Source organism: Triticum aestivum, chromosome 5D (assembly GCF_018294505.1).
Source record: "Triticum aestivum cultivar Chinese Spring chromosome 5D, IWGSC CS RefSeq v2.1, whole genome shotgun sequence".
Taxonomy (NCBI): domain Eukaryota; kingdom Viridiplantae; phylum Streptophyta; class Magnoliopsida; order Poales; family Poaceae; genus Triticum; species Triticum aestivum.
The window spans coordinates 511,165,868-511,192,010 of NC_057808.1; the positions used below are offsets into that span (position 1 = coordinate 511,165,868).

Consider the following 26,143-nt stretch of genomic DNA (forward strand, 5'->3'; position numbering starts at 1 on the left):
GTTGGCAGGTAGTATCTCCGTGGCGTACATTGGTCGACGGACCGCACCCAGCCGTGTAGACAGACCCGTCGGCGTACACTGGACGCTGACCGGATACGATCAGCGGGCTGGACGAACCCGACGCGATCGCTCCAAGTGGACGCATCCCGATCGAGCTCCCGATCCATCCAGGTCCGGCCAGCGCTACCAGTAGTAGTAGAGTTACTTCCAGTGGGCCCTGTCACCACGTGGGCGTCGCCGGCGCCTCCACCGGGCCAGATCCGCCACCGGCCCGGCTACTGACGCCGCGGGCCCACCCTCCCCTCCTCCGCGCCACGCCAGCCGTGTGCGAGCAAGTCACCTCACCTCACCACCGGACGGAGGAGCTGGGGGTTAGCGGGCCGAGGGATAAATAGAGGACCGGCCATCCCGGCCGGCGGCGACAACCGCACCCACGCACGCCACGCCACTCAGCGCCTTGGCATCACCGCGTCCCTACTCGTCTCGTCCCACCCCCGGCGGCCCACAGGATCCGTCCGGCTGCGGTGAGCGAAGGAGGAGGGAGTGGAGATTTGATTTGATTTGTGATTTCGGCTCGTGCGGCGGCGATGGGGGTGCTGTCGCGGCCGGAGGAGGTGCCGGCGCTGCTCAGGCTCAAGCTGGCGGCGGGGCGGATCAGGCGCCAGATCCCCCCCCAGGACCACTGGGCCTTCGCCTACGACATGCTCCAGCGGGTCTCCCGCAGCTTCGCGCTCGTCATCCAGCAGCTCGGACCAGACCTCCGCAATGCCGTAAGCACGCCCCCTTCCCCCTTCCCCTTCCCCTCCGGATCCCCTCCGATCCGAATCCCTGAAATCTCTGAAACATTTACGGCCGCTGATGTTGCTCTGGTTCTGACCCTGCAGGTGTGCGTCTTCTACCTCGTGCTCCGGGCCCTGGACACCGTCGGTCAGTACCCTTACTCCGGCTGCTCACTGCGTTTGTTTGAATTCGTTTTGCCGCGTTTGGTACAAATTCTGAGTTGTTTCCCCTTTTTTGTTGCGGTCAAGTTCATCACTGCTTTCCTTTTTGGTACCACTGTTTACTCACTGTGATTAGTCTAAGTGCAGAGGACGACACCGCCATCCCTAACGAGGTCAAGCTGCCCATCCTTCGGGACTTCTACCGCCACATCTACAACCCGGACTGGCTCTTTTCATGTATGATCGGATCTCTCTCTCTCTCTCTCTCTTTCTTTAAGAACAAGCTGTCCTTGTGCTCAACTCAATTGTGCTCTTCTTCTTGTTGATCTAACCATGTATGTACTGTGGCCTTCAGGTGGAGCAAACGACTACAGAGTGCTCATGGATAATTTTAGACAAGTCTCCACGGCTTTCTTGGAGCTAGGCGAAGGGTAATAATTCCTGTTCCTCAGCTTCACAGCGCTTCTCATCATTTTCTCTACTACTTTCCTAGTAGTTCCCAGTATGCGGTTGGGAACTTGTGCCTTCGTACGAATTGTTGTTTTGTCAAAGTCCTTGGGGGACACATCAATCATTTAGTCAGCACTGATACACTTTTATAAAAGTATAAACGCAAGACTTCTCTAAATATGGAGCTTTTATTGGCTATTATTAGTGAAATTGTCATGTCAGTCAGATTTGTAAGGGTGAAGTAAAAAAAGAGAGTAAAATGCTCATAGTTACACTTACAGTACAACCAGACAAAGAAAGAGATTACAAACAACTGAATAGTCGGATGTACTTGTATATTCTGAAGGTTTTATTTATTGTTCTCAGAATCATAACCACTAGAGCTTATGCCAACTTTTGCTTGTTTTATGTTGAGTATTTCTTCCAGGTGGTATAAATGACGTACCCTCTCATGTTTTATTATCTGCATGCCATTTGTGCAGTGGCACTTCAATTTGTGAAGCCATGTATTTTGAGAAAACATTTTAGTACACTAGACACGTTTTGCCATCTAGCAGATGTTTATATGCAAGAAAGCAAATGTTACATATTTACTGTCCGTTTTCAGAACCAGGCTATTAAAGTCATCGTAGTAGTACTTACATGTTGCAAATGAAGCTTTCTTTTCCGCGTTTGTTTTTTCATCAGACACAGCTTGTCCATTAAGTGCAAGTAAGTTCTTTTGAAACTTGCAGAATATAATTATCATTCTTTTGTTTTCAGATACCAAAAGGCTATTGAAGAAATCACTAGGCGAATGGGAGAAGGAATGGCTAAATTTATATGCACGGAGGTCTGTTAATCTAGATCACCCAATATATTCAAGCTTTTTTTTTCTTGCAGTCAAGTTCATCAGTGCTTTCCTTTATGTAATGTTTGGTCACTCTATCAAATTTCTATTATTGGTTGTCATAGCAATCTGTTAATGTTTGGTTACTCTACATAAGGAAGATGATTGGGAGCATTGTGGCATAGATAAATGTAGCTGTCACATTAATAATGACAAACACTTTGCCATGACTTTCTGATGTACCACAAGAACTTTGATACAGCCAAACTTTCCCTTGGTGACTTGTGGTCAACAGAAAATATGCCACATGATTATCTCGATCTGGACATTATGACTAAATAGCTATTTGATATCATATTTTCTTTGGGTGTTGAGATCGGTGAATAGAAGTGATACATGTTTAACTTGCTTCTGCTTATTAATTTATTAATTAAGTTTGATACTGTTATTTGTTTGAATTAATTTGTAACAACTTTATTTTGTAGGTTGAAACCATTGATGACTATGATGAGTACTGCCACTATGTAGCAGGGCTAGTAGGCTATGGACTTTCTAGGCTCTTTCATGCTACTGGCACAGAAGATCTGGCTCCGGATCATCTTTCAAATTCAATGGGTTTGTTTCTACAGGTAGGTTTAGTTCAATCAAATTTCTGTACTTGAACTATCATGATAAAATAAGAATTTTTTTTTTACATTTAACTCTAACTAATGTTTGGACTTCCACCTGCAGAAAACCAATATAATAAGGGATTATTTGGAGGACATAAATGAGATACCAAGGTGCCGTATGTTCTGGCCTCGGGAAATATGGAGTAAATATGTTGATAAACTTGAGGTACATCAACCCATCAAGAAGGGAATTGCATATGAATCATATTGTAAATTTAATGCAAAACTCTGGTGCTTGACAGTAATTAAAATATTTGATTGAACAGTCAATAATGAAATCTAAATGTCCAATCCAATCCTTTTACCTTTGTTAAAAAGTCTACTCATCCCTTTATCACATTTTTTTTTGTTGAAGTAGCATCCGCAATTTTCTGCTCCACAATAATGCTTTTTTGTTTTGGGATATAAATCAGGATTTAAAATATGAGGAAAATTCAGAAAAGGCCGTGCAGTGCTTGAATGATATGGTAACCAATGCTTTGATCCATGCCCAAGATTGCCTTCAATACATGTCAGCATTGAAGGACAATTCCAATTTTCGATTTTGTGCAATACCTCAGGTACACTAGTGCTAGTTTCTCCTGTTACAGTCTTCAGTTAAAATGTCCTGTTAGAGTTTCACTATCTATCAGGACTAAATAATGTCTTTGCAAAACACTGCCTAACAATCTAGTGGTACATAACCGAAACTTGCTCATAGCTCAGAATAGATTTATGGCACTAGCCATGACTTATGATAATTGAGTCTTTATTATTTCGATTCCTGGATGTAATTGGTGTTGGTAGGTGCCAGGGATTAAAGATAGGCATGCATACCATGTTTGTAATTGACGTATTACATTTTGTGGCAATCAGTAATGATAAGTTTTATCCATGGGCACAAGGTTGTAACTTAAGGATTGATCTATACCAGCACACAATTTTCTTTCAGACCTGTTCTGCTTCCTTTTTTGTATACATACTCAACATTTGTACCCTTGCTAGTGGAAGTAGTTGCTACTCAAGCTAGTTTTCAGCAATAATAACATAAACCTTCTGTTACAAAACACTAGCTATTTTGCAATGTTAGTATCTTTCATTGTGTGTCATGGCTGATTGGCCTTCTAAGTATTGAATTGGAGATATTTGATATTTTGCTCTTGTTTTTACCATCTTCATCAAAGTTCAATAGCATTCCTAGACCCTAGTTATACAGTGGTGGGGTGTTATGATTTGACTTGCCTTTTTTTGTTGAAGTATGGGTCTTCCATCTATTCGTGAAACAACTTTATTTACCACATTATTTTCAACTGTTTGTCTTTTCAGATAATGGCAATTGGGACCTGTGCTATTTGCTACAATAATGTGAAAGTCTTTAGAGGAGTTGTTAAGATGAGGCGTGGTAAGACATATTTAGTTCAAGTTGACAAGCTGTACTAGCCTGCAATTTACCAGAAAATACCCATTCGATCACCTCTTTACACAATGTTTAGGAATTTAATGTGGATAAATTATGCAGTACTCTACTTCTTCATATCACATTTGTGTGTATGGTTGTTGTATGATTAGGAATCAACACGACAAATCACATCATGGAGTGCTTCGATGTTCCTTGGCATCAGAAAATACAATTGCTGCCTTTTAGTTTAATTTGTAGTTTGCTAATTTTATATTATTTCCCAAAGTATCATAGGATCCACCTTAGGCATTATGATTTAGTAGTTAAATTATGACCATTCTTATTATGTGTGGGTGTGGGTGGGTGGGTGGGGGGTGATCAACAAAGATGTGAACCTTTCAAAGTGACTCGCGGTTGTGCGTTCTTCTTGGACAGATGGGTTAACATTTGAGTAGAAGAACCTCAGTTTCCGTAATCAGATAAGAAGAAGCAAACTATAGTTTGTTTTTCTTGTTGTGCTCTTTCTGCCAAAACTGTTATTATTCTTTTAACCAACGGCTACCTTTATTTGGTCTATTGAATAATTTGCATATTTCAGTCACGTGTAACTTTCTATTGCTTCTGACCTGAGCGCAACCTAACATGTACTCCCTATCTCTCAGGGCTCACTGCACGGATAATTGATGAGACAAAATCGATATCAGATGTCTATTCTGCTTTCTACGAGTTCTCTTCATTGCTAGAGTCGAAGGTATGCTCTGGAGTATGGATGCAAAGAAAAATGGAGTCTAGTCTAGCATACATATAATTGAACATTCAGATATTTTGTCCTGTTACACAAAAAATAGATATACTTGTTGGATAATGTTTTCATTGTTTTGGCTAAGGCAGTCCTGTAGATTTAGGGATCGCAGCTTAGAATGGCTTGCTTTTGAGCTCAGAAATCCATAAGTGGGTAGCTTTGCTTCAAGATGATGGCGTGCTAAGCTCTTAACTTCATATCTGTTTGTATAAACTTGACATTTTCCTTTTTGACCATCTGATAGTTTTGCTCCAAACGTCAAAGTTTAGGGAAAACTCCTTACTGTCCCTCACCCATGTTGCTGTTAGTGATGGCCTTTGATGGTTAGCTCAGTTGTTCTCTAGCTGTGATTTTATCCATAATATGTTTGGTCGCCATGCCCAGATTGATGATAACGACCCAAATGCTGCGCTGACACGGAGGCGTGTGGATGCAATAAAGAAAACTTGCAAGTCATCCGGCCTGCTGAAGCGAAGGTTTGTTGCATGATTTAGAGTTGTACCTTACTGCTGATATCTTCATCCTCACTGATTGTCTGGTTCTACAGGGGTTACGATCTGGAGAAATCAATGTACAGAATGCCTATGCTGGTGAGTAATGATATAGATATATATAAGCTGAGAAACCCTGCAAGTTCACTGCTGTATAATTTTCTGAAGCCACTTTATCTGTCATCCCCAGATCATGATCGCGCTTCTTCTGGTGGCTATTATCTTGGGTGTACTGTATGGCAAGTGATCCTGTCAAGATGGTCCTCTTATGTTCGTAGTGGCACCGCCTCGCCTACCTATATGGTACGTTTTGATCTGTTTCCAGTAACAGCTCGATGATATTTCGTTTGCACTTAACAATGCTGATTGGGAACTGCGTTTGTGTAGGTTTTGCACGTGTACCTCCTGACTGCAGATGGATATGGCTGGTTTGCATGTAGTATTGTGCTATGTACCCTGCTGGTGCCATGCATGCTAATTATTTTGTTCCTTATTTGTGTCGTCTCATATGTTGTTCCAGCTTGTAATTTGTTTGAATCTAGGAGAGACTTCCTTAGTGACATGTATCCCATGAATTTGGCGTGGCGTCTTGGTTGTCAATGATGCTACATTTTGTTTATTTGTGAATGTGTGTGATGCATATCGTTTTGCCATGCCACCTGTGCAACTCGATTATAAATTGTCCAACAGGCTTGTGGTTGGGCTCTCTTTTTTTTCAATACAAGCAGCGGGGAACACCAGTAGAATGTCAGGAAAACGATCTTATGTCAAACTCCTTACTTTTTTTTTACTTTGCATATAAGTTTGGTCTCAGGTCAAACTTCGTATCTTTTTACTCCATGTAAGTCTTGTCTTAAGACAAACTTTGTAAAATTTGAGCAAGATTATATGAAACAATATCAAATCAATATTGTTAGATGCATCAAGGAATTAATTAATGTATATCTTTAGTGTTGTAGATGTTGATATGTTTAATGTAAACTTGTTTGTACTTTATGAATTTTGACTCAAGGCAAATCTTAATGTGGAGTAAAAAAACCCGGAGGGAATACATACAACCAACAGCAACCAAAACGTAGGTAGAAAGCACACTCTGAACTTGTAAGAGAGGTGATAGTAGCTAGCTGGTATAGATCAATCTCTCTCTAGGTAGCAGTTTGCAGTGGCGATTACAAGGGAATCACAGAATGGATCGAAGAACAGGCAACTTAGCGGGGGAAGGAGGAAAATAGGAGAAAGCCAGTAAAGCCGTAATCCACTGGATACTCTGCTCCTTGTCTGCTCCTTCATACTTTTAGGCTTAATTTAGTTTGGAGGAATTTCATAGGAATTCTATAGGATAGGATTCTTGTAGGAATTTTGAATTTAAAGTTCTTTGGTTCACAGAAAATGGATTCCTATCCTCCACATTCCACAGAAAAATAAACATGAGCCTAGACTCAATGAAAAAATTTCTATGATGTGAACCAAATGACATATCTTTTTCTAATCCTACTCATAGAATTTGAGATACATGTCATCTCATTTCCTACAAGTTTCCTATTTCTATGATAATCCTATCCTATGAACAAAAAAAGGCCTTAGCTACAGGGGGGGTCGCGGACGGGCCAAGTCCATGGGCTGACCCAAGGGGCAAGCCCCTGTACATGTGCATGTTGGGAGGGCTCGTAACAAAACTCTGAAGAACATGACGCTCTTTAACAAAAAGGAAGACACCAAATGAAACAAAGCTCACATAAAGACCATGCTGTCGAAGACCCTCGTATCGTTTCGTGCCCTCCAAATCTCCCAAACAACCAGAATGTGAAGGGCGTCAAGTTTGTTTCTGCTAACACCTTGATAAGAACTCGTAGCTGTGATCCATGAGGGTATGACAATCCGTTGGAAGCGATCCTCTTTGCACTCCTACATTGCATTAGAATTTTCATATTTTTTCATATACTAGACTCCTAATCTCACCGTCAGAATACGCAAATTAGGAGCTTCAACGGATATTGTGCAAACTAAGTGGCAATGGGATTTAGCATCACGAGTCTCGGGCGTTCGGGGGCAGCTTCTCACGAAAGTGATCCAGCAATACCAGCAGATGCATTGGCAAACAGTTTGTTCAAGAATGCCTAAAGCAGGATTGGAATGTTAACATAGATGTCGCAACATGTTCTAGAATTGCATGAAAATTGGAACAATACACACAACTGACCAACAAGGCAAGCTATAATAGTGACTGTACGTTGATATTCCAGAAATATATAGCGAGTACCCATACATGCAGTCAGGCTATAATCACAACCACAAATATGAATCAAACAATTTTATTTGTGAAATGCAATTGTGTGTCACAGTATTTTCAAGCCAAGGGAGTAAAATTTTCGAACCCAAAGAAGCCATCCTGAATTCCACAAGGCAAGCAATCTCGGCATTCCATGACGCAGGCAAGCGATTAAACAGTTGAGCAGAAAAGGATCCAATCACTATTGCTAATGAAGAAGCAGAAGCGCAACAATGACCACAGACCAACCCACCCAACAGTAAACATCATCCAAAAACTACAGCAGCAGCAACAGGAAATTAGCCCACCCGGACTTTGATGCCAGTCAGAAAATAACCAGTACAGGGGAAACACAAGTGCGGTGACAACAACCAGGCACAAAATAAGGTAAATGGGGGCAAGGGCACCATACCCACACCACGGTGACTACAAACCCCAATATCTGTTTTCAGCTAAGTCAATAGAATACCATCCATCCATCACTTTCATTCAATTCTCACCATTACCAGGTGAACCCATCAGTCCCACGAGCTAGAAGCGCCTCCACCATAACCTCCACCACCACCGTAACCGCCACCGCCACCGCCGCCATAGCCACCACCTCCTCCACCGCCGCCGCCCCTCGTGTCGCGACGGAAGTCACGTCCACCAAATCGAGCACCGCCGCCGCCTCCTGACCTGCGGTTTCTGCCTCCTCCGCCGCCTCCAAACGAGGAACGGGCAGAATAGCGCTCCAGCCACTGAGGAACCTCCTGATTGGCTTCCTGCATCAGTTCACACAATGGCCTGGCCAGTGACATGTTGCCCTCATTGAAAAATGCAGTTGCCAGACCAGACTTCCCAGCTCTACCAGTTCTCCCAATGCGGTGAACATAGTCATCTATGTCATTTGGCAGATCAAAATTGATGACGTGGGCGACATCTGGTATGTCAAGCCCACGAGCAGCAACGTCAGTTGCAACCAGGATGGGAGTTGCTCCACTCTTGAAGGATCTCAGCGCATACTCCCTTTCCTGAACAAGACCAAACAAGCACAAGGAAAAATGTGTTAGCCTTGCAAAAGGACGACAGAAAAAGCATTCGGATATTCAGATGGTGGTGACAATTCAATGTTTTAATTAAAAAGGGATCCACCATCAATTGGATGTTCAAGATAGATATGAGATTCCAGAAACCAAGGGAATTCCATATATAATGTAAAGGTACACACAGCTGACATACCTGTTGTGTACGATCTCCATGAATACTTGTTGCAGGGAACCCATTTGTATACAGCCAGTTCTCCAGAGCATCAGCACCTCTCTTTGTCTCCACAAAGACCAAAGTAAGAGAATTCTGCACAAGAGAACAGAGGTTGATGAGTCGTTAAGAATTTAATGGCGCCATTAAGAATTGCATGGTGCGTTAAATCATCCTGGTTGTCCTTGTTGAAAATGCAGTTGTCAAACTAGACTAACCAACTAAAAACGCTGTTTAGAAAACTTGTGGTTTACTTAGCTTGCAATCACCCTGTTATGCTCTCCCAATTTTTAAAGCTGCTGTGAAGAAATTTGCAATTCTAACATCTGTTTGGTTAATCAGGTAAATTATGTCATCCATTTGCCCTCGCACATTCATATATCATGTCTCAAAAAGGAAATAATAAGAAAAAAAATGCTGGCCATGCTCCCAAGCAAATTAACCAGATTACCAGAATGGTTCGCAATGGTAAACGGAACACTAATCTAGTGAGAAGTCCATGAACTAATAGAATCAAAACAATGTAAATAAAAAAAAAACAGTTGACGAATAGCACCTTTCCAGGAACATCATTAGCCTTCTGCGCATGAATAAGGTCCATGAGGTAACTTCTTTTATCCGCTTCAAGGACAAACTCTACCCTTTGTGCAATCAAATCAGTACTTGAGCCAACTCTTCCAACAGCAAGGAAGATGTAGTCTGCAAGGAAATCTGATGCCAGGCGCTGCAGAAAAGGAACATTAATGAGAAAACAAAACAGTAGACAACAAAAAAAAACATTTTCCCTGCCATGTAGAAGTAGAAAATTGAACGAATGCACATATGCATTCTCACAATATCGATTTCCCACATCAAAAAACAAGAAATGACGGTGCAAAGCTAATAACTGCGCTATTCAACTTCAAATGCAAAACAATTAGACAAATATTCATGCATGCAATTTTCTGGCCAACAATTTACAGCAAAATAGAATAATACATAATCTTGTTTTCGTTTATTAGAGGTCTAATTAACAATGGCAATAAGTAAATTTGCAACTTGAAAACAGTAATTCGTAAGAAAAAACAGCAATATTGATGCCCATGTTGAAAGGAAAAGGATGATGCATATGAACTCCCCACTACCTCAGCTAGGTGTCCAACTGATAAGTGATAACACAACATTAACAAAGCACTTGGGGCATATAAGAACATAATTTAGAGCAGGGGGTCAAAGAGAACCATACTTGTATCTCCTTTGGAAAAGTAGCACTGAACAGCATGGTCTGTCTCACACCACGAGGGGGCATGTCCATCTGCTCAACAATCTTGCGTATCTGTGGCTCAAACCCCATATCGAGCATCCGGTCAGCTTCATCAAGAGCCAAGTAATTCACCATTTGCAGTGATACTCTAGCTCTCTCCAGCAGATCCATCAAACGACCAGGAGTTGCCACTAGTATATCAACACCTCTTTCCAGTTCTCTCAACTACAATAGAACAAACAAATGCTTAATAGCAGTCATTTACAAGGCTTGTTATTGAAACACAAAAAAGATATGGCAACACACATCCAGTAATTCGTGGCCATTAAAGCAGGCAACTGGGTTAGATGTTTTAAGTTGATTCAATTGCTGAACGAAGACGGGTTTGCTCCGATGGCTGTTTAAGTCATGAGATATCTTACTAAGATTAGTGTACATACTACAGCTAAAAACAAAAATGCAAGGATCTTTGTTCCCTTCACAATGTATCACTATTTCACTACTTGACAACATGCTGGATACATAACCATTCTCACAACCTGCATACTTTAAACCTCCATGCCATGTTATAACTGTCGTAAACTACTGAGTCAGTTATGGTACAGTTCTAATCTTCTAGCACAATGTACATTGCAAGTGTCGTGCTAGACAATTCTGCATAGAATGGGCAGAGTGACAGAGTCAAGGTTTTTGAGTCGCGACTTGGCGAGTCGCCGTGAGCCCTGCGGCTCTGCGTATAGTCGACGAAAGTCGCTGTATAGTCACCATAAGTCGCTGTATAGTCGCGAGTCGCCCTGATTTTTGGAAAACGACTTGGCGATTAGTCGGGACTATACAGCGACTAATCAGCGACTCAAAAACCATGGACAGAGTACCAACAAAGATCACTTGTTAATTTGTTTACAATACTGTGTGTTAATTTGGTTATCGTGAAAATAAACTATAAATCAAAAAAGAAATACCTGCTGATGAATTGGTGCTCCACCATATGCAACACAAGCCTTAACACCAGTCTGGTATGCAAATTTCTTTGCTTCTTCATGAATCTGAGAAACAAAAAATATCATATAAGAAACAAGAACAAAATAAACAATGGCACCCAAAATAAAACCAAAGCAGTCACTTACTTGGACTGATAGCTCGCGGGTAGGAGATAATATCAGAGCAAGAGGAAATGCAGTCCTAGCTCTTGGCCTCTGTGGTGGCCTTGACTTTAGGATCCCACTGATGATCGGGAAACAAAAAGCAGCTGTCTTCCCAGACCCAGTCTGAGCGCAGGCCATCAGATCCCTGCCTCCAATGACAATCGGAATGGCATGCCGCTGCACAGGTGTGGGCCTCACATACTTGCACCTCCGAATATTCTCATTCAGTGCATCACCCAAGTCAATCTCTGCAAACGTGTTGACTGCTGGAGGCACATCGTGGCCACTTGTCTCCACAGGAATGTCCTCATAGGCGTCAAAATTGATGCCCGTGTTCTGCTGACTCTCAAAGTCAACATCCACAGCCGCCGGCTCACTATCGCCAAAAGGGTTTGGTTCACGGTCCCTGCGGTCCCCCCACCCACCAGGGCGGGAGTTCCAGCCGCCACCACCGCCACCAACAGCACCACGTCCACCACCACCCTGGCGGACAACGCCTACGCCAGCGCTAGGAGCACCAGGAGGGGCAGCCCAGCGAGTACCACCAACAGCAGCTGCGTACCCACCAGAAGGCTGCACAGCACCTGAGGGGTATGCGCCAGCTGGTGTTGGAGCAGCAGCTGGCACTTGATTCTCTGGTGAGCGGCCACCGCCACGGAGGTGAGGAGGGACGTAAGAGCTGTGAGTGGGACGCGAGTTCTGGTGATTGGCAACAGGGGCGGGAGCAGCACCAGTCGCGGGCGCCGATTCCTCGGCGTTCGCAACTGAATCAGCCCATGAAGATCGCATAATTTTGCACAAAACCTTTGATGAAAGAGCTACGGCTGATCGCTAAAACCTGTGAATATCAGAAACAGCTATTCAGTACAAAAAGTAAATCACGACAATATGTCAAGCAGTAATAAATACAGAATCTGAACAAAAAGAACGGCTTCTAGTTAGATTTCTTCGCCTACGTGGGTCTGCTTTGGTAAGAGCAGCGGGTAAAGATAACATGAACAGATTTTTCTATCAGATAAACTATGATTGTATCAATACATGTGTAATGCAGGTCCAGGTCAAATCCATGATATATAAATATTGGAATATTAAGTTTCAAACCCAGAAGATACCATAGAATCTGCACTAACATGTGTTGTCCGATTAGGTTGGTCGTGTGCAAGACAAGCTACATAGATTTTGCTCATGCACACTGCAAAATACCAACAAAAACCTAAGTACAAAGCCTCTTAATGTAATCTGCAAGTCTAGTACTTATCCCTACCTGGCAGCAGACCAACATAATACGTATCAGAATCAAAACAAAACCTGTAGACAGACGGCACAGTCATACAGTAGATCTACTGACGGGGACGAAACAGGCTAACATAATAAGCAGTAGATCTCGTCCAAACACAAAACGGCGTCGACGAAAACAACGCAGTAAGACACCCAGAGCTTACCAACCGCACTAAATCGCCACGGAAATCTCGCTACAAAGAGAAAACGCGGCATGCAAGGGGGAAAATCGCGTTAAGCTTCTAGATCGAACCACTGCGAGAAGGAAACCGGCCGCACTAGTGCGTACAGGACTAGGCAGCAGCAGCGGGTCGCGCTAAACCTTGGCCAGGAGAAGCGCTACCGTCGGTTAAGCAAAAAATCGAAAACCCTAGGAATCTAGCGGCCCTGCGGCGCCGGAAACTCGCCGACAGCTAGAAAACCTCGGAAGGCAACAAGCAGCAGTACCGCGACGGTTAGCCTAACACAGGCTCCCACGGGAGAACAAAACCACGGGAACCCGCAGCGGCGGGGGACTGGATCGGGCGGAAGCGCCGCCCAGATCGGCGCGGGGGGAGGAGGAGATCGGGGAGGGGAGGAGCGGGGAGCTGACCTGCGGCGAGCGAGCGGGAGGGAGGGAGCGGGTCGGAGTCGGCGGGGTTGGGGGCTGCGGGGGGCGGGTGTCGGGAGAAACCCTAGAGAATCGGGGGGAGAGGAGATCGAAGGTTGAAGGGAGGAAGGTGGGGGAGAGGAGCCGAAGGGAGCAAAGAAAAGCTGCGGGTGGAGGAAGGGTGCACGCACCTGGCTTGCCTTGGCTAGGGTAGGAGGTGAGGGCGCCCCAAAATATCTGCCAGCCTGCCCTTTTCTGACTTGGCCGGCCCGCAACGCGGCCTCTCTCTCGGTGACGGTGGTGTGGTGCGGCGTCCGGGCTGGATTCCTCCCTCCGGCCGCGTCATGGGCCCCTCCCCTCCCGAGACGTGTACCGCTCGACTTTGCAACTTCGCAGTGCGCGTGTGTTTGTGTTTTTTTCTTCTTTTTTGGCTATGGACCTTTTCTTTTTTTGCGTTGATGAGAAAGGGGTTCCGTGCAAGGTTTGGGAAAGAAGTTTCCAGGGAATAAAAAAGCTGGGTTCTATGTGGATTTGGACAAAGTCGAAATCGTTATATAGTTTGGAGGTGGTGGTGGACCAACGGTCACCCACCTTCTGTTCGCTGATGATAGCGTGGTCTTTGTGGAGGGGTCTAGGGCAAATTTCGAGACTCTGCGCTCCATATTGCATGAGTATGAGGCTGCTTAGGGCCAGAAAGTAAACCTTGATAAATCAGCGATTTTTTTTTGGTAAAGACACACCGGATGAAGAAAAGAACGAGCTCAAAAATGTGCTTGGAATAACGGAGGAGGCCTTGAGTGAACGATATTTAGGTCTCCCCACGGTTGTGGGGAGAGCTAAGGATGGTACGTTTAAGTACGTCAAGGACAGTGCTAAAGGCAAAGTATCAGGATGGAAGGGTCAAGGTTTATTAAAAATGGCTAGGGAGGTTTTAGTCAAATCCGGACTGCAATCCACACCAACTTTTACCATGAGCTGTTTTCAACTCACGAAGAAAATGTGCGGGAACCTGTCATCTATTGCTTCAAACTTCTGGTGGGGTGAAACAGATGGTCATAAGAAGGTGCACTGGATTGGGTGGGACAAAATGTGTACGCGAAAGCATGAAGGAGGGCTGGGCTTTAGGGATCCGGAAGCGTTCAACCAAGCAATGCTTGCCAAAGCAGCTTGGCGCTTGCTGCAAGTGTCGAGCTCGCTGTGTGGACGAGTTCTGAAGGCGCAGTATTATCCTGATGGGTCGATTATGCAACGTGCCCTGCCGGCGGATCATACACTTTCAGAAGTATATTGCATGGCCGCGACCTCCTTGTTGACGGCTTGATATGGCGTATTGGCGACGGGTCACGAGTCTGGATCCACCATGATAATTGGCTCCCAAGGAGCGGTAGCCTCAAGCCACTGGGTCAAAGCTACATCGCAGGCATTACACGTGTTGGGGATCTGCTCGAAGCCGATGGCTTCTCATGGGACAAACGGAAAGTGCAGGAAATGTTCGCCCCGGATGAAGCTCAAGAGATTCTTCAAATACCCGTTGGGGGACCGGGGTGCAAGACTACCAAGCCTGGAACTACACCAAGAATGGTATCTTTACGGTCCGCTCGGCATACCATCTACGCATGAGCCAGAAGAAGGTAACACTACTAGGAAAAGGCCTGCTAGTGGCGCACCTGTTTTGGCTACTAATGGCGCACTACAGGTGCGCCACTAGCACCACGCCACTAGTAACTAATACTAATGGCGCACCCTGGTGCGCCATTAGTATACCATATATTAATGACGCATCAGGGAGTGCGCCATTAGTATGTCACAAGGTGCGCCATTAGTATGCCTCCCAGGGGGCCATATTTACCTTATGCTCTGGCTTACTAATGGCGCACCTGTAGATGATGCGCCACTAATGTGCTTACTGCAGTGCGCCACTAGTATGAATATTAGGGATTTTTTTCTTTTCTGATATTTGCACAGGTTACAAAACATATTACTGCACAGAATATAAACAGCACAACATATAAACAACAGATTTATCGAATACAATAAAAGATTAGTCTCCGAGTACAATTCATCATATTAGTCTCCGAATTTAAAATACTGAACAAAGTTAGAACATTATAAGTCTCGAGACCGCGAGTAGCGAGTTTGTCTTCACATTACAAGTCGATATCGATCATCTAAACTATCATCACATAGAAGAGAGCTGCGGTCATCACGATGAGCATCATTGCGATGAAACTGGTCTTCATCCGGTTCCTCCAACGCTCCCTCCTCTCTCCCGCTAGATAGCGCGCGTATCTAGCTTCCGCCTCCGCCCTAGTGGTGTACCCTTTGTAATTATTACCGCTGAAACGGTGAACCTGTCTCCGACACTCTTCCCAGTCGTCGTAGACTCCGGGAACCTTACCCTTGTACACGACATACGACGGCATCTCTATATATGCACTAGCCAAACAAAACGTTAGTAGCAATTCACAGACAATACATAAGCAATATATAAGTATGCAACAAAATGATCGGAAGAGAAAAGCAACACATTAATAACACGATTCATGGTCCTACTAATAAATAGCATCGATTACATATAAGTTGAACGACTGTCCAAACCAAAGAGACATACAAGTTCATTAAAGTTTAATATTACAACATGAGCCAATCGACATTTCAGAACTACATAGCATCACTACTTTTGACTCGACTCAGGGGCCGGAGCGTGGATGAAGCCGCCGTCTTTCGTGATGGTCATGAAATCGCGGGCGTTGTCAGCCTGCATTTGTAGCGTTGTTTCTATCTCACTGTTGGACGGTTGAGATCTGAGGTAGAACTGCCCCGAGGTACGAAGGACATCTTGATGGATGATTTCCGCAAACTCCGACTGGATGCGAAAGAATTCTTGTCTGATGTCCGCGTCTTGGATTGCCGACAAGCGTGTGGCCCAATCTTTGAGATTATTTGGTAGCAGAAGGTGATTATGGTCCCGTACGATCGCCCGCATGTGATGGAGGGCGTAGTAGGCATCCTTCTGACCGCCACGCGGCTACTTGACGCAGGGGAACGTCGTATTGTGGGTGAACACGTGCTTGCCGTACCTACGAATTGGCCTCTTGAAGGTGCCTCCAGATCTGGCGTAGCCGAGGAGAGCATCATCAAGAACTTTCTTGATATTTGTGTAGTCTATATTCGACTCACGGTCCGGGTCGAAATACGTGGCCATGGAATATTTCGGGCTTAAGAGGATGAGTGTGCAATGTGTGTCACTGCACAAAACACGAAATGTTAGGAAAAAAAGAACAATCGAAATCTAAGAAATCATATGTTACGAGGCGGTGAGGGGATGACTTACTCGGGAAAGTAAGGCACGAGGAAGTTATCCTTATCTGGGTTTGCCGGAATGACGCCTTCGAGGTATGAACTCGCGACTTGCCGGTCCCCAGCGCTGCCCAAGATCTTGGCACGCATGTAGAAGGGGTCGACTATCACGATGTCCGGGGTCTTGTCTCTAATGATTCGCATCTCCATACTCAGCGAAAATAGCCGAACGAAGGTGTAGTGCAGCGGATGAAGGTTAAACATAGCGAAGATGTCATCAAACCGCAGGACGATCATACCCCCGTTGGCGCTATCCACAAAGCCCTTGCCCTCTGGCACCTTGGCCACAAAAATCGGGTATGCCACATCATTCTCGGAGAGACGCCGCTTCTCCACAGAAAGAACACTGTCATGCAGACTCCGTATAGCACCGGTTGCAGCATTGAGCAGATTAGTCGGTAGCATCGCCCTACCCGCCACATGCACCCTCCTCGAGATATCCTTAGGTGAAGGTGGCCCATCCTGAGCACGGATCGTACTCGGTGCCGGCTGGCTCGCACCGCCCTTGTTATTCTTTCTTTTCCGTCCCTTCTTCTTCATCTGCTGTAATGGGATCGAGTTCTGCTCAGAGACCGCCTTCTTGAGTGTGTTGGGGCTGATAATATTTCGCACCTCGGGTATCTGAGGCTCGGTGAAGGCGGCAGCTGGAGGCATCTCCTGAGAACTGAACGCCAGACGACGCCTGTTGCAATTGGGTTTCTCCGCGGTACCAGCTAGATCGCGGTCGTCTTTTGCCGGGTTGGGTTCTTGAGAAAGAGGCCCCAAGAATTCGTCACTGTACCCATGTTCGTTGAAGTACTTATCGACGTTGGTAAATGTACCGTCGTCGTCGTCGTCCGGATCCTGTGCCATATGCATGTCCGAATCCTGTGCCATATGCATGTCCGGCATGTCCGGTAGCGTTGCGGCGGTCTTGCCATGGCTTGGCGTCGGCACGACTGGCGGTGTTGTCTGTGGGGTGGTGTCCCCCGCCCCCAAACGAATCTGGCTCTTCGGCCAAAGCAGGGGCCAGCTTAAGGAGGCGCTGAGGGTCATCACATCATCTTCGTCGGCCCCAGCGGGTCGAATCGGAGGTAACAACTCGTCGCAGCCTGGCAGCACCCGAACCAGTTCAACCCTATACACGGTGGGTGGCATCGGATTACCGTGGAACACGGGGTTGCCCGGTTGAACGATTCTGCCCTTGGCGACATCGATCAACTCGCCGCCCACGAAGTGTAGGAGAGTGCATGGAACGTCGGCGGCGCCCTGCGAAAACATGTAGGGCGTCAGGGATGCCTAGTCAAAGGCAAGGAGATGAAGTCATCGGCCGAGAGGCTTAGTTACCGTGATGGCGTCGAGCTCGGCTAATGTCGAGGCACCGCCAACGGCGGGCGTGCAACTGATGGAGGGGCCGCTTGCTGCCGAGGTGCCGGCCGGCGTACACCCGGGTGCATTAAGCTCCAATGCCCGTGCCGGCGCCGGAGACACCAATACCGCCTCCGCCGGAGACACCAATGGCACCGCCTGCACGTTGTGCGAGTTGCTGGCCGTGAAGCTGGGAACCGGGGGCGGCCCTTGTTGGTCGCCCGCAATCCACGTCTGCAGCCCCTGAATCAAGGTAGGCACAATGGCGGTGAGCGTCGTTCCCAGTTGTTGTTGCACTTGCTCTTGGACAATCTCCGGAATCCGCGCCACTTGTGCCTTGAGTTCTTGAACCTTGCGCGACTGGCTTTCCGAGCTGGTCTTTCTCTCCTTTCGCCCACCAGCGTTACGGTGTGACGACCATTTTGTGGACAAGCCTTTGCCGGCCACACGACCAGCTGACGACGGCTTACTGAACTTATCCTTGTTTTTCATTATGTTCAATGCCCTATTTAGAGTGATGTCCCAAGGGGAGCTCTGAGACGACCCCGCGCTACTGCTTTCAGTCTCCTGCGGAAGGAATGTGAACCATTTAGAAATTTGGCTTCATTAATTAGAATGCAACCATATGGAGCTAATTACGCGGGGGTGTATTCCTTACCAGAACACGCTCAAGCGCCTTGGTCTTCGCATCCGTGGTAAGCTACTTTGTTACCGGGTCCACCTTGTACCGGGCCCTGACATAGTTCCTGGTCTGCTTGTCACGGTATTTCTCGAAGCGGGGCGGTAGGCCTTGCTCGGCACGCTCCGCGTCCTCCTTGTCCCATATAGGTTCCGCCACTCTGTAACCGCCGGGACCGAGTTGGTGGACCCCTAAGTTCATGTCCCGCATATCTTCCCCCCACTGACTTGATTCCACGGTTGCGCTGCTCTCGCACTTGATCTTGAACTCCTTGTAGTCATCTTCGCTGATCGAAGGATTTTTCGCCTTGATCTTCTCATAACTATCACCTTTGTCAATCATTCTCTTCACCGCGCTTCTCCAAGTAGACAGGGCCATGCTCATCTTCGTGAGGGTGGCACTGTTCACTTTATTCCCTGAGAGGCGTGTGTTTGCAAAGTCAGCGGGGAACTTGTATCGTTCGTGCAGCTTCGTGAAGAGGAGGTTGCGCAAATTCCCTCGGTCCTTATGCCTTAGGTTCTCGGTGTTGATCGAGACGGTGCTCCGGAGAATGCACCCGAGCTGAACCGAGTACCCCTTGACTAATTCTTTGGGCGTCGTTGGATGCCCCTCGGAGGACACTTCAGTAAATTCCTCCTTGACAGTGCCGAGCACGTTCGGGCGCCGGTACTTCCGTTGCCTCTTCGGTTGGCTGCCATCTGTGCGTGCGCTGCCATCATCAGTGGTGGCATCCTCGGCGGCACCATCAGTGGTGTCATCCCCGACGCCACTAGGGGTTGTGTAGTCAGGATCGGTGTCTTCTGCGGCGTCCTCATAGCGGTGAGGTTCTTCCTCCATCTCCTAGGACAGCTCCCAGAATGCCTTGCCGCCCGAACCGCCGGCCTCATCGTTGTGGGCCATGTTCTCTCTAAATAGGAAAAAAGTTTGGTCAAAAAGTTGGTTATTGTCAAGGAACAAGATCACGGTCTCATCATTTAGGGTTTGTCGACACCGAGGCATCCTAAAAGCTAAGCTTTTATCATTTACGGTTTGTCGACGCCGAGGCACCCTAAAAGCCTAAGCTTTCATCATTTAGGTTTTTATCGACACCGAGGCACCCTAAAAGCCAAGGTTTTATAATTTAGGGTTTGTCGACGCTAAGGCACCCTAAATGCTAAGTTAAGTTTTCATCATCTAGGGTTTATCGATGCCGAGGCACCCTAGGTTGACTGATATATATGGGTATCTTCTAATAATATACCCTATCAAGAAAAGGGAAGGAGAATTCTAAGTTGGGCCTAATCACTTGGCTCTATTGCCACCTATGGTTTAATGCAGCAAGAATAAAGGAGCAGTTGATCCTACTTAATTAAGTACTAAGATACCCCGGCCCATGCATTAGTCGCAAGTACCCCATATGTCCTATTTTTAGCAAAGTCATGCTAAAATTCATGGAAAATTTCAGCATGACCTTTGCTGAAAATAGGACATATGGATTACCCGAATTTTCCGGAACGGAAGTTAATCGACATTCCGGCAAACTCAAGGGCCTCTCGGGGTACAACAGCAGCATCACAAGTTGACAAAATTCCCAAGTAGTACAGCAGCAGCATCACAAGTAGTACCAATGAACATATAGTGCAGCACATTCTGAATTTCGATAAATGACAGCAAGTTAACTCATGCTGACAGCAACAAACTTATAACAACATAAATGAAATTGCAGTTGTACGATCATAAACTTATAACAACATAAACTCATGCTGACAGCAACAAATTGCAATGATCAAGCTATCTGAAAACAGAGTACTTGTTGATTAACTATCAAGCTATCTGAAAACAGAGTACTTGTTTATTAACTGGCAGGGTAGATAAGAGATTGCTTTGAAATCTTGAAAAGCAGAAAGCATTCTACACGTGTATGGGAAATAATAAAACCAGATAACTGACAGTTCCAAGTGGAGGTTCAATCAGCACAGCTACATGAAAAATAGTCATCCATGATAAATTGGCAAGGATGCTTATAACTGAAACAATGTCATACTACTCTGCATCTCCTTAGACAGTTATGGTAGATGAGATCATGTACCACAATAGCCAAGTGATAGTGATAACACAAGTGAAAAAGGTTCCGTGACTTCAGTCATTCAGAAACAATGGAGCACCCAATTCTAAAACAAGCGCAATATCTGATAACTAGGATATGAAAGCACAAGTTACTAGCATTTGCCTAAAAACTAGAGCATTCTATTCCCTCTGATTACAATGCACTTCCTGGTTATTTTACACTGGTCAGACATCAGGAAGTAGTGTAGTTCATATGCATCCAGTGGCTCTACATATATCCAATAGACAACTAACACATGATGTACTAATTCTGTAATTTTGTCTGCAAATTAAATAGCCATATATCCATCTTCTGAGCTATGAGCCATGGACCATCCACCCCATGAACTAGGAGTGTCATGCAGCATAAAAACTGCCAGTGGCCAGAAGAAAAAACAAGCATATCAGAACTAGGAGCATCCAAAGCGGCAGGATCACAGTGGCCAATTGCTCAGTTTGGAGTTTGGCACAGGCACCAACTCTAGTTTGAGCTACACACATCACATCAAGAACTGCACCAAAGCAACTGGAGTTTTGCACCACCCAATACCTTCACTGACACCAAGGGACCCACCACCACACCCAGTTCTCTCACACCACACCAGCTACATCAAGGACATCTAACAATCATCATCTAAAATGACTGTAAAAAAACAGTTGTTTCTACTGCCAAATTACCCAGTTTTCTCAAGCAGTCAATTACACCATGATGATACCAAATTCTTGTAGCAGTACAATGAGTTCACAGGATAAAAAAATCATCCACATTCACCAATCACCTTGTTACAACAAGCAAAAAAATTCATTTTCATGGGCAACTAAGGGCCAGGTGAACTGTGGACTAACTTCAGTCACAATGTTGGTGGCTACATAATCTCCTCAATCAAGAGCTGCTAGCTATAGGGTGCACCTAGTACTTGGCGCGTCGGCTCAATCAGGCATGGGGCGAAGGAAGGGGAAGAGGAGAGGGGAGGGGCACCTGTGCAGGGGCCGGGTAGTGACGGACGGCAGCGAGGTTGCACGGGCGACGGACGGCGGAGGCGAAGCCGCTCGGCGAAACAGAAGGCGCTGACCGAGGCGTTGCGGCCTCGGGCGTACGGCGGCGAGACAGATCCTCTGTCGCCGGCGACGGGTTAGGGACGGTGGCGAGGAGCAGGGGACTGACTGTGTGTCGGAAGGAGCAGGAGCATGGGACTGACCGGAGCAGCAGTGGCGACGGCGAGATGGGGTCGGTCAGAGGAAGAAGACGTGCTCCGGCGGGCCTCCTCCTCCTCCTGGTGGACGCGGGCCTCCTCCTCCTAGTGCTCCGGCGGCGGAGCGGGCGCGGGGGTCATCGGGTGCGGGGGAGGCGGCGGGGGCGCGGGGGCGGCGGCGGCGCAGTACGGGTCGGGGCAGTGGGCGGGTGAGATGTGATCGATTGGGGAAGATAGAAAGGGGACTGGGGATTTTAGTGGGGGGGAAGGGTTAGCAATGGCGCACCCCCTAGCGGTGCGCCATTAGTATTTTTTTTATAGCAATGGCGCACCTCCTGGCGGTGCGCCATTAGTAATCTTTTTTTGGATAGCAATGGCGCACCCCCTAGCGGTGCGCCATTAGTAATTTTTTTTGGATAGCAATGGCGCACCCCTAGCGGTGCGTCATTAGTATTTTTTTAGGATTTTTTGTTGCCTAGCGGAGGGCTGGCAGCGGCATCTTGAACCCTAGGTCTCGCTCGGGGGAGGGAGGGGGTGGGTGGTGCGCTCGGCCGATTCCGTTCGGGGGAACCGAGCGAGGAGACAGGGGAGGGTGCGGGGGGTCGACAGCGGCGGTGGAGCGGGGGAGGGTGCGGGGGGTCGTCGGCGGCGGTGGAGCGGGGGAGGGTGCGGGGGGTCGTCGGCGGCGGTGGAGCGGGGGAGGGTGCGGGGGGTGCTCGGCGGCGAGGGGATCTGGCGAGGGGGGATAGCGATCGAGATGGAGGGGGATCGAGATCGAGTGTCCTCATGAATAGTCAATATTTTTTCATATTGAATATGAAAAAATATCATCAAATTTGAAAAAATATTCATGAATTCAAAAAGTGCCCATGAAATTTAAAAATATTCATGAGTTCAAAAAATATTAACAAATTCAATACTTTTTGTGAGTTAGAAATTCAATACCATAATAAACATAAATAAATATTCATGAGGACACTAGAACAGAAGAAATATCATTTCAATATGTCGAAATACAATCGAGAAATGAAGGCTACAATTTAAATACAATCGATCTTAGCTAGCTATCTGTTCACAATCTTCTTGCCCTTATTTTTCGTAAATGGAGTTCTTCTCTTGAACGGACGTCCTTTAGGTAGGGTGGTCCTGCTTCTTCTTGTGGTGTATGCTGGTACTTCATCGTCGTCGTCATGTTCCATCTTCGGGTCGCCGTACTTGTCGAAGTCTTGCTCATTGGCGACTCCATCCATTCCGATGATCTTCCTTTTGCCTCTCCTCACGAACACGACTGGGCTTTGACGGGTCGGTAATGAAGAAGCATTGGTCCACTTGGGAAGCCAGTACCCATGGCTCATTTTTCGCGGTGACGTTTGCGCCCGCGGTCTTGGATTTGGCTTCGGGTATAACCATGGTGGTGAAATACCGGTCTTCTTTTAGGACGCTCTTGGCCCATCTGACACGGAACATCGGGACCTTCTCTCCAGCGTAGCTCAGCTCCCAGATCTCCTCGATCCTTCCGTAGTATCTGTCCTTGTCGTTACCGGTGTAGGATTCCATCGTTACCCCGGAGTTCTGATAACCATCGCTCTTCATGTCCTTTCCCTCGGTGTAGAATGTGTAGCCGTTGATATCGTACGCCTCATACGTCATCAGGTTGTGCTCGGCGCCCTGTGACAAGGCGAATATGAGTTGTTCTTCCGCGGAAGAATCCTCATGTAAAGGGTACGACAGAAGCTTCTGCTTGAACCAACGCGTGAAACATGAGTTGTGCTCTTTGATTATATCTCCGTCCGTCCTCTGTTGGCCTCGGTCATTGTACGTGTTCTCAATAAAGGTTTTGTGCTCTACCACCCAAGGATCGACCACGTCTATGTGTTGTAGCGCGACTAGGTTTGCTCTTTCAAAGTCGGCGAGTCGACCCTCGAAGTCGACATGCATTTCACGGCGACCCTCACGGTGACCCCATCCAGCGAGCCTGCCGAGGTGCCTGTTGACGGGCAGACCAACGGGGTTCTCAATGCCTAGATAATTCGTGCAGTAGGAGATGCACTCTTCGGTCAGAAAGCCCCTGGCTATGCTTCCCTCTGGACGTGACATGTTGCGAACGTATCCTTTGATGACACCATTCATCCTTTCGAACGGCATCATGCTGTGCAGGAACGTCGGCCCGAGTTGGATGATATCCTCCACGATATGGACCAGCAGATGCACCATAACGTCGAAGAATGCGGGCGGGAAGTACATCTCAAGCTCGCATAGTATCACCACGATCTCTTCCTGTAGCCTTCTGAGTTGCCTCACGCCAACCGACTTCCGAGAGATGACGTCGAAAAAGTTGCATAGGCCAAATAGCGTTTCATGGACGTGCGCGTCCATGATCCCACGGATTGCAACTGGAAGTATCTGCGTCATCAGCACGTGACAGTCGTGAGACTTCATCCCGCTGAACTTCTGCTTCGCTGAGTCTAGGTATCTGCTTATCTTCCCCGCGTAATCGTAAGGAAGTTTTACTCCTACGAGGCAGGTGAAAAACTGATCGATCTCCTCCTGACTTAGAGTGAAGCACGTGGGAGGGAAGTCATTTCCGGTCTTCTTGGCCTTTTTGCCTTTGCGACGACTTTCCGTGTCCTGCTTCGCCTCATCATCATCATTAGCGTGAAGCTCCTCCCTGATGCCCATTGATTTCAAGTCTGCCCTTGCTTTCGGACCATCTTTGGTCCTCTCTGGCATGTTGAGTAGGGTACCAAGCAGACTCTCGCACACGTTCTTCGTGATATGCATGACATCAAGGCTGTGAGGCACACGGTGGATCTTCCAGTACGACAAGTCCCAGAAAACAGACCTCGTTTTCCATACCTTCAGCAGCGGCTCTGGCGCCTTTCGCTTCTTTCCCGGCTCTGGCGCCTTTTGCTTCTTTCCCGGCAGTGGGCAATCTTTCCAATTTTTCAACAGCTCGTCTATTTCCTCGCCGCTCCTCGTACGCGGGCGTCTTCGGGGTTTGGTTTCACCATCGAACAGATCCTTGCGTTTCCTCCATGAGTCATCGTCGTGAAGCCACCTTCGATGTCCCATGAACACGGTTTTCGAAGACCCGGGATCTCTATCTAGCTGGCGATACGTTGTGTCATCCATGCACCTGACGCATCCAGAAAATCCGTGGACCACCTGCCCCGCGACATATCCGTAACCGAGATAGTCCTGCACCGTCGTGAGCAGTGCGACTCTCATAGGGAAATATTCTTTCTCTGCGGCGTCCCACGTATTGGCTGGCGTTTTCCACAGCATGTCTAGCTCCTCTTTCAGCAGCCCCAGATACAGATTGATGTCGTTCCCTGGTTGTTTCGGCCCTTCAATTAGCATACTCATGTGAATGTACTTCCTCTTCATGCACAACCAGGGGGGAAGGTTGTACATCCACACAAACACAGGCCAGGTGCTATGTGTGCTTCTATGGCTGCCAGACGGATTGACTCCATCGGTGCTCGGGCCCAGCACGATGTTCCTTGGATTGTTCCCAAATTCTGGGTGTTCGAAGTTCAACGCTTGCCACTGGCTCGCATCCTTAGGGTGATTCAGCATCTTGTCTTTTTTATTTATCTCCGGATCATTTGCGTCATCTTCTCGCTTCTTCTCCTCCCTATCCGGGTGCCAACGCAGGAGCTTTGCTACCTTAGGGTCCGCGAAATACCGCTGTAGACGAGGAGTGATCGGAAAGTACCACACCACTTTTCGAGGAGCTTTCTTCCTCTTCTTGTATCGAGTGACGCCGCACACCGGACATATGGTAGACTCCGCGTGCTCGTCCCGATAAATGATGCAATTGTTCATGCACACATGGTATTTCACGTGCGGTAAATCCAGAGGACACACGATTTTCTTCACCTCCTCGAAACTGGTCGGGCACTTGTTCCCCTTGGGAAGACGTTCGTGCCAGAATGACATGTTCTCGTCGAAGCATGCGTCAGTCATTTTGTGTTTTACCTTCATCTCCAGAGCCATGAGCGCTACTTTCAGGCGGGTATCCTCGGGCCTGCATCCTTCATACAATGGAGTAATCGCGTCTATCTCCAGTTGATCCAGCTTGGCTTTCTCTCGGGCGGCAGCTCTTGCGTTATCCGTCTGCTTGAGAAGCAGATCTTGAATATGAGGGTCCT

The 26,143-nt window shown here is 46.9% G+C and overlaps 2 protein-coding genes across 4 annotated transcripts; one reads left to right on the top strand and one right to left on the bottom strand.

Moving 5' to 3' along the window:
* Nucleotides 1–232: 232 nt before the first annotated feature.
* Nucleotides 233–6,181, top strand: LOC123123327 (squalene synthase 1). 2 transcript variants are annotated; one of them, XM_044543816.1, is made up of 14 exons: nucleotides 246–770; nucleotides 885–927; nucleotides 1,089–1,178; nucleotides 1,297–1,372; nucleotides 2,154–2,223; nucleotides 2,706–2,849; nucleotides 2,953–3,057; nucleotides 3,305–3,451; nucleotides 4,197–4,272; nucleotides 4,932–5,020; nucleotides 5,456–5,547; nucleotides 5,619–5,661; nucleotides 5,753–5,865; nucleotides 5,950–6,181. In XM_044543816.1, the coding sequence occupies exons 1-13, from the start codon at nucleotides 588–590 to the stop codon at nucleotides 5,807–5,809; spliced, it is 1,215 nt and encodes a 404-aa protein (XP_044399751.1). In that variant the 5' UTR covers nucleotides 246–587; the 3' UTR covers nucleotides 5,810–5,865; nucleotides 5,950–6,181. The 2 variants fall into 2 exon arrangements, with proteins under 2 accessions (XP_044399750.1, XP_044399751.1); XM_044543815.1 differs by having other exon boundaries at nucleotides 233–927.
* Nucleotides 6,182–8,121: 1,940 nt separating this feature from the next.
* LOC123123329 (DEAD-box ATP-dependent RNA helicase 37) lies at nucleotides 8,122–18,524 on the bottom strand. Of its 2 annotated transcripts, XM_044543817.1 has the most exons (12): nucleotides 18,162–18,524; nucleotides 17,298–17,528; nucleotides 16,660–17,147; nucleotides 16,406–16,573; nucleotides 15,175–15,202; nucleotides 12,263–12,296; nucleotides 11,441–12,222; nucleotides 11,276–11,359; nucleotides 10,296–10,538; nucleotides 9,627–9,794; nucleotides 9,053–9,166; nucleotides 8,122–8,844 (listed from the first exon to the last, which is right to left on the bottom strand). In XM_044543817.1, the coding sequence occupies exons 1-12, from the start codon at nucleotides 18,522–18,524 to the stop codon at nucleotides 8,350–8,352; spliced, it is 3,198 nt and encodes a 1,065-aa protein (XP_044399752.1). In that variant the 3' UTR covers nucleotides 8,122–8,349. The 2 variants fall into 2 exon arrangements, with proteins under 2 accessions (XP_044399752.1, XP_044399753.1); XM_044543818.1 differs by lacking the exons at nucleotides 15,175–15,202; nucleotides 16,406–16,573; nucleotides 16,660–17,147; nucleotides 17,298–17,528; nucleotides 18,162–18,524 and adding an exon at nucleotides 13,329–13,549 and having other exon boundaries at nucleotides 11,441–12,296.
* Between the last annotated feature and the right edge of the window lie 7,619 nt (nucleotides 18,525–26,143).

Excerpts from the sequence above, each read along its gene's own strand:
- LOC123123327 (XM_044543815.1), top strand. The coding sequence starts at position 588 with ATGGGGGTGCTGTCGCGGCCGGAGGAGGTGCCGGCGCTGCTCAGGCTC. Across the intron at positions 928-1,088 it reads CCGGGCCCTGGACACCGTCG|AGGACGACACCGCCATCCCT; the intron begins GTCAGTACCCTT and ends GTCTAAGTGCAG. Across the intron at positions 5,548-5,618 it reads TCCGGCCTGCTGAAGCGAAG|GGGTTACGATCTGGAGAAAT; the intron begins GTTTGTTGCATG and ends CTGGTTCTACAG.
- LOC123123329 (XM_044543817.1), bottom strand. The coding sequence starts at position 18,524 with ATGAAAAACAAGGATAAGTTCAGTAAGCCGTCGTCAGCTGGTCGTGTG. Across the intron at positions 16,574-16,659 it reads CTCGTGCCTTACTTTCCCGA|TGACACACATTGCACACTCA; the intron begins GTAAGTCATCCC and ends TGTTTTGTGCAG. Across the intron at positions 10,539-11,275 it reads GAGCACCAATTCATCAGCAG|TTGAGAGAACTGGAAAGAGG; the intron begins GTATTTCTTTTT and ends GTTCTATTGTAG.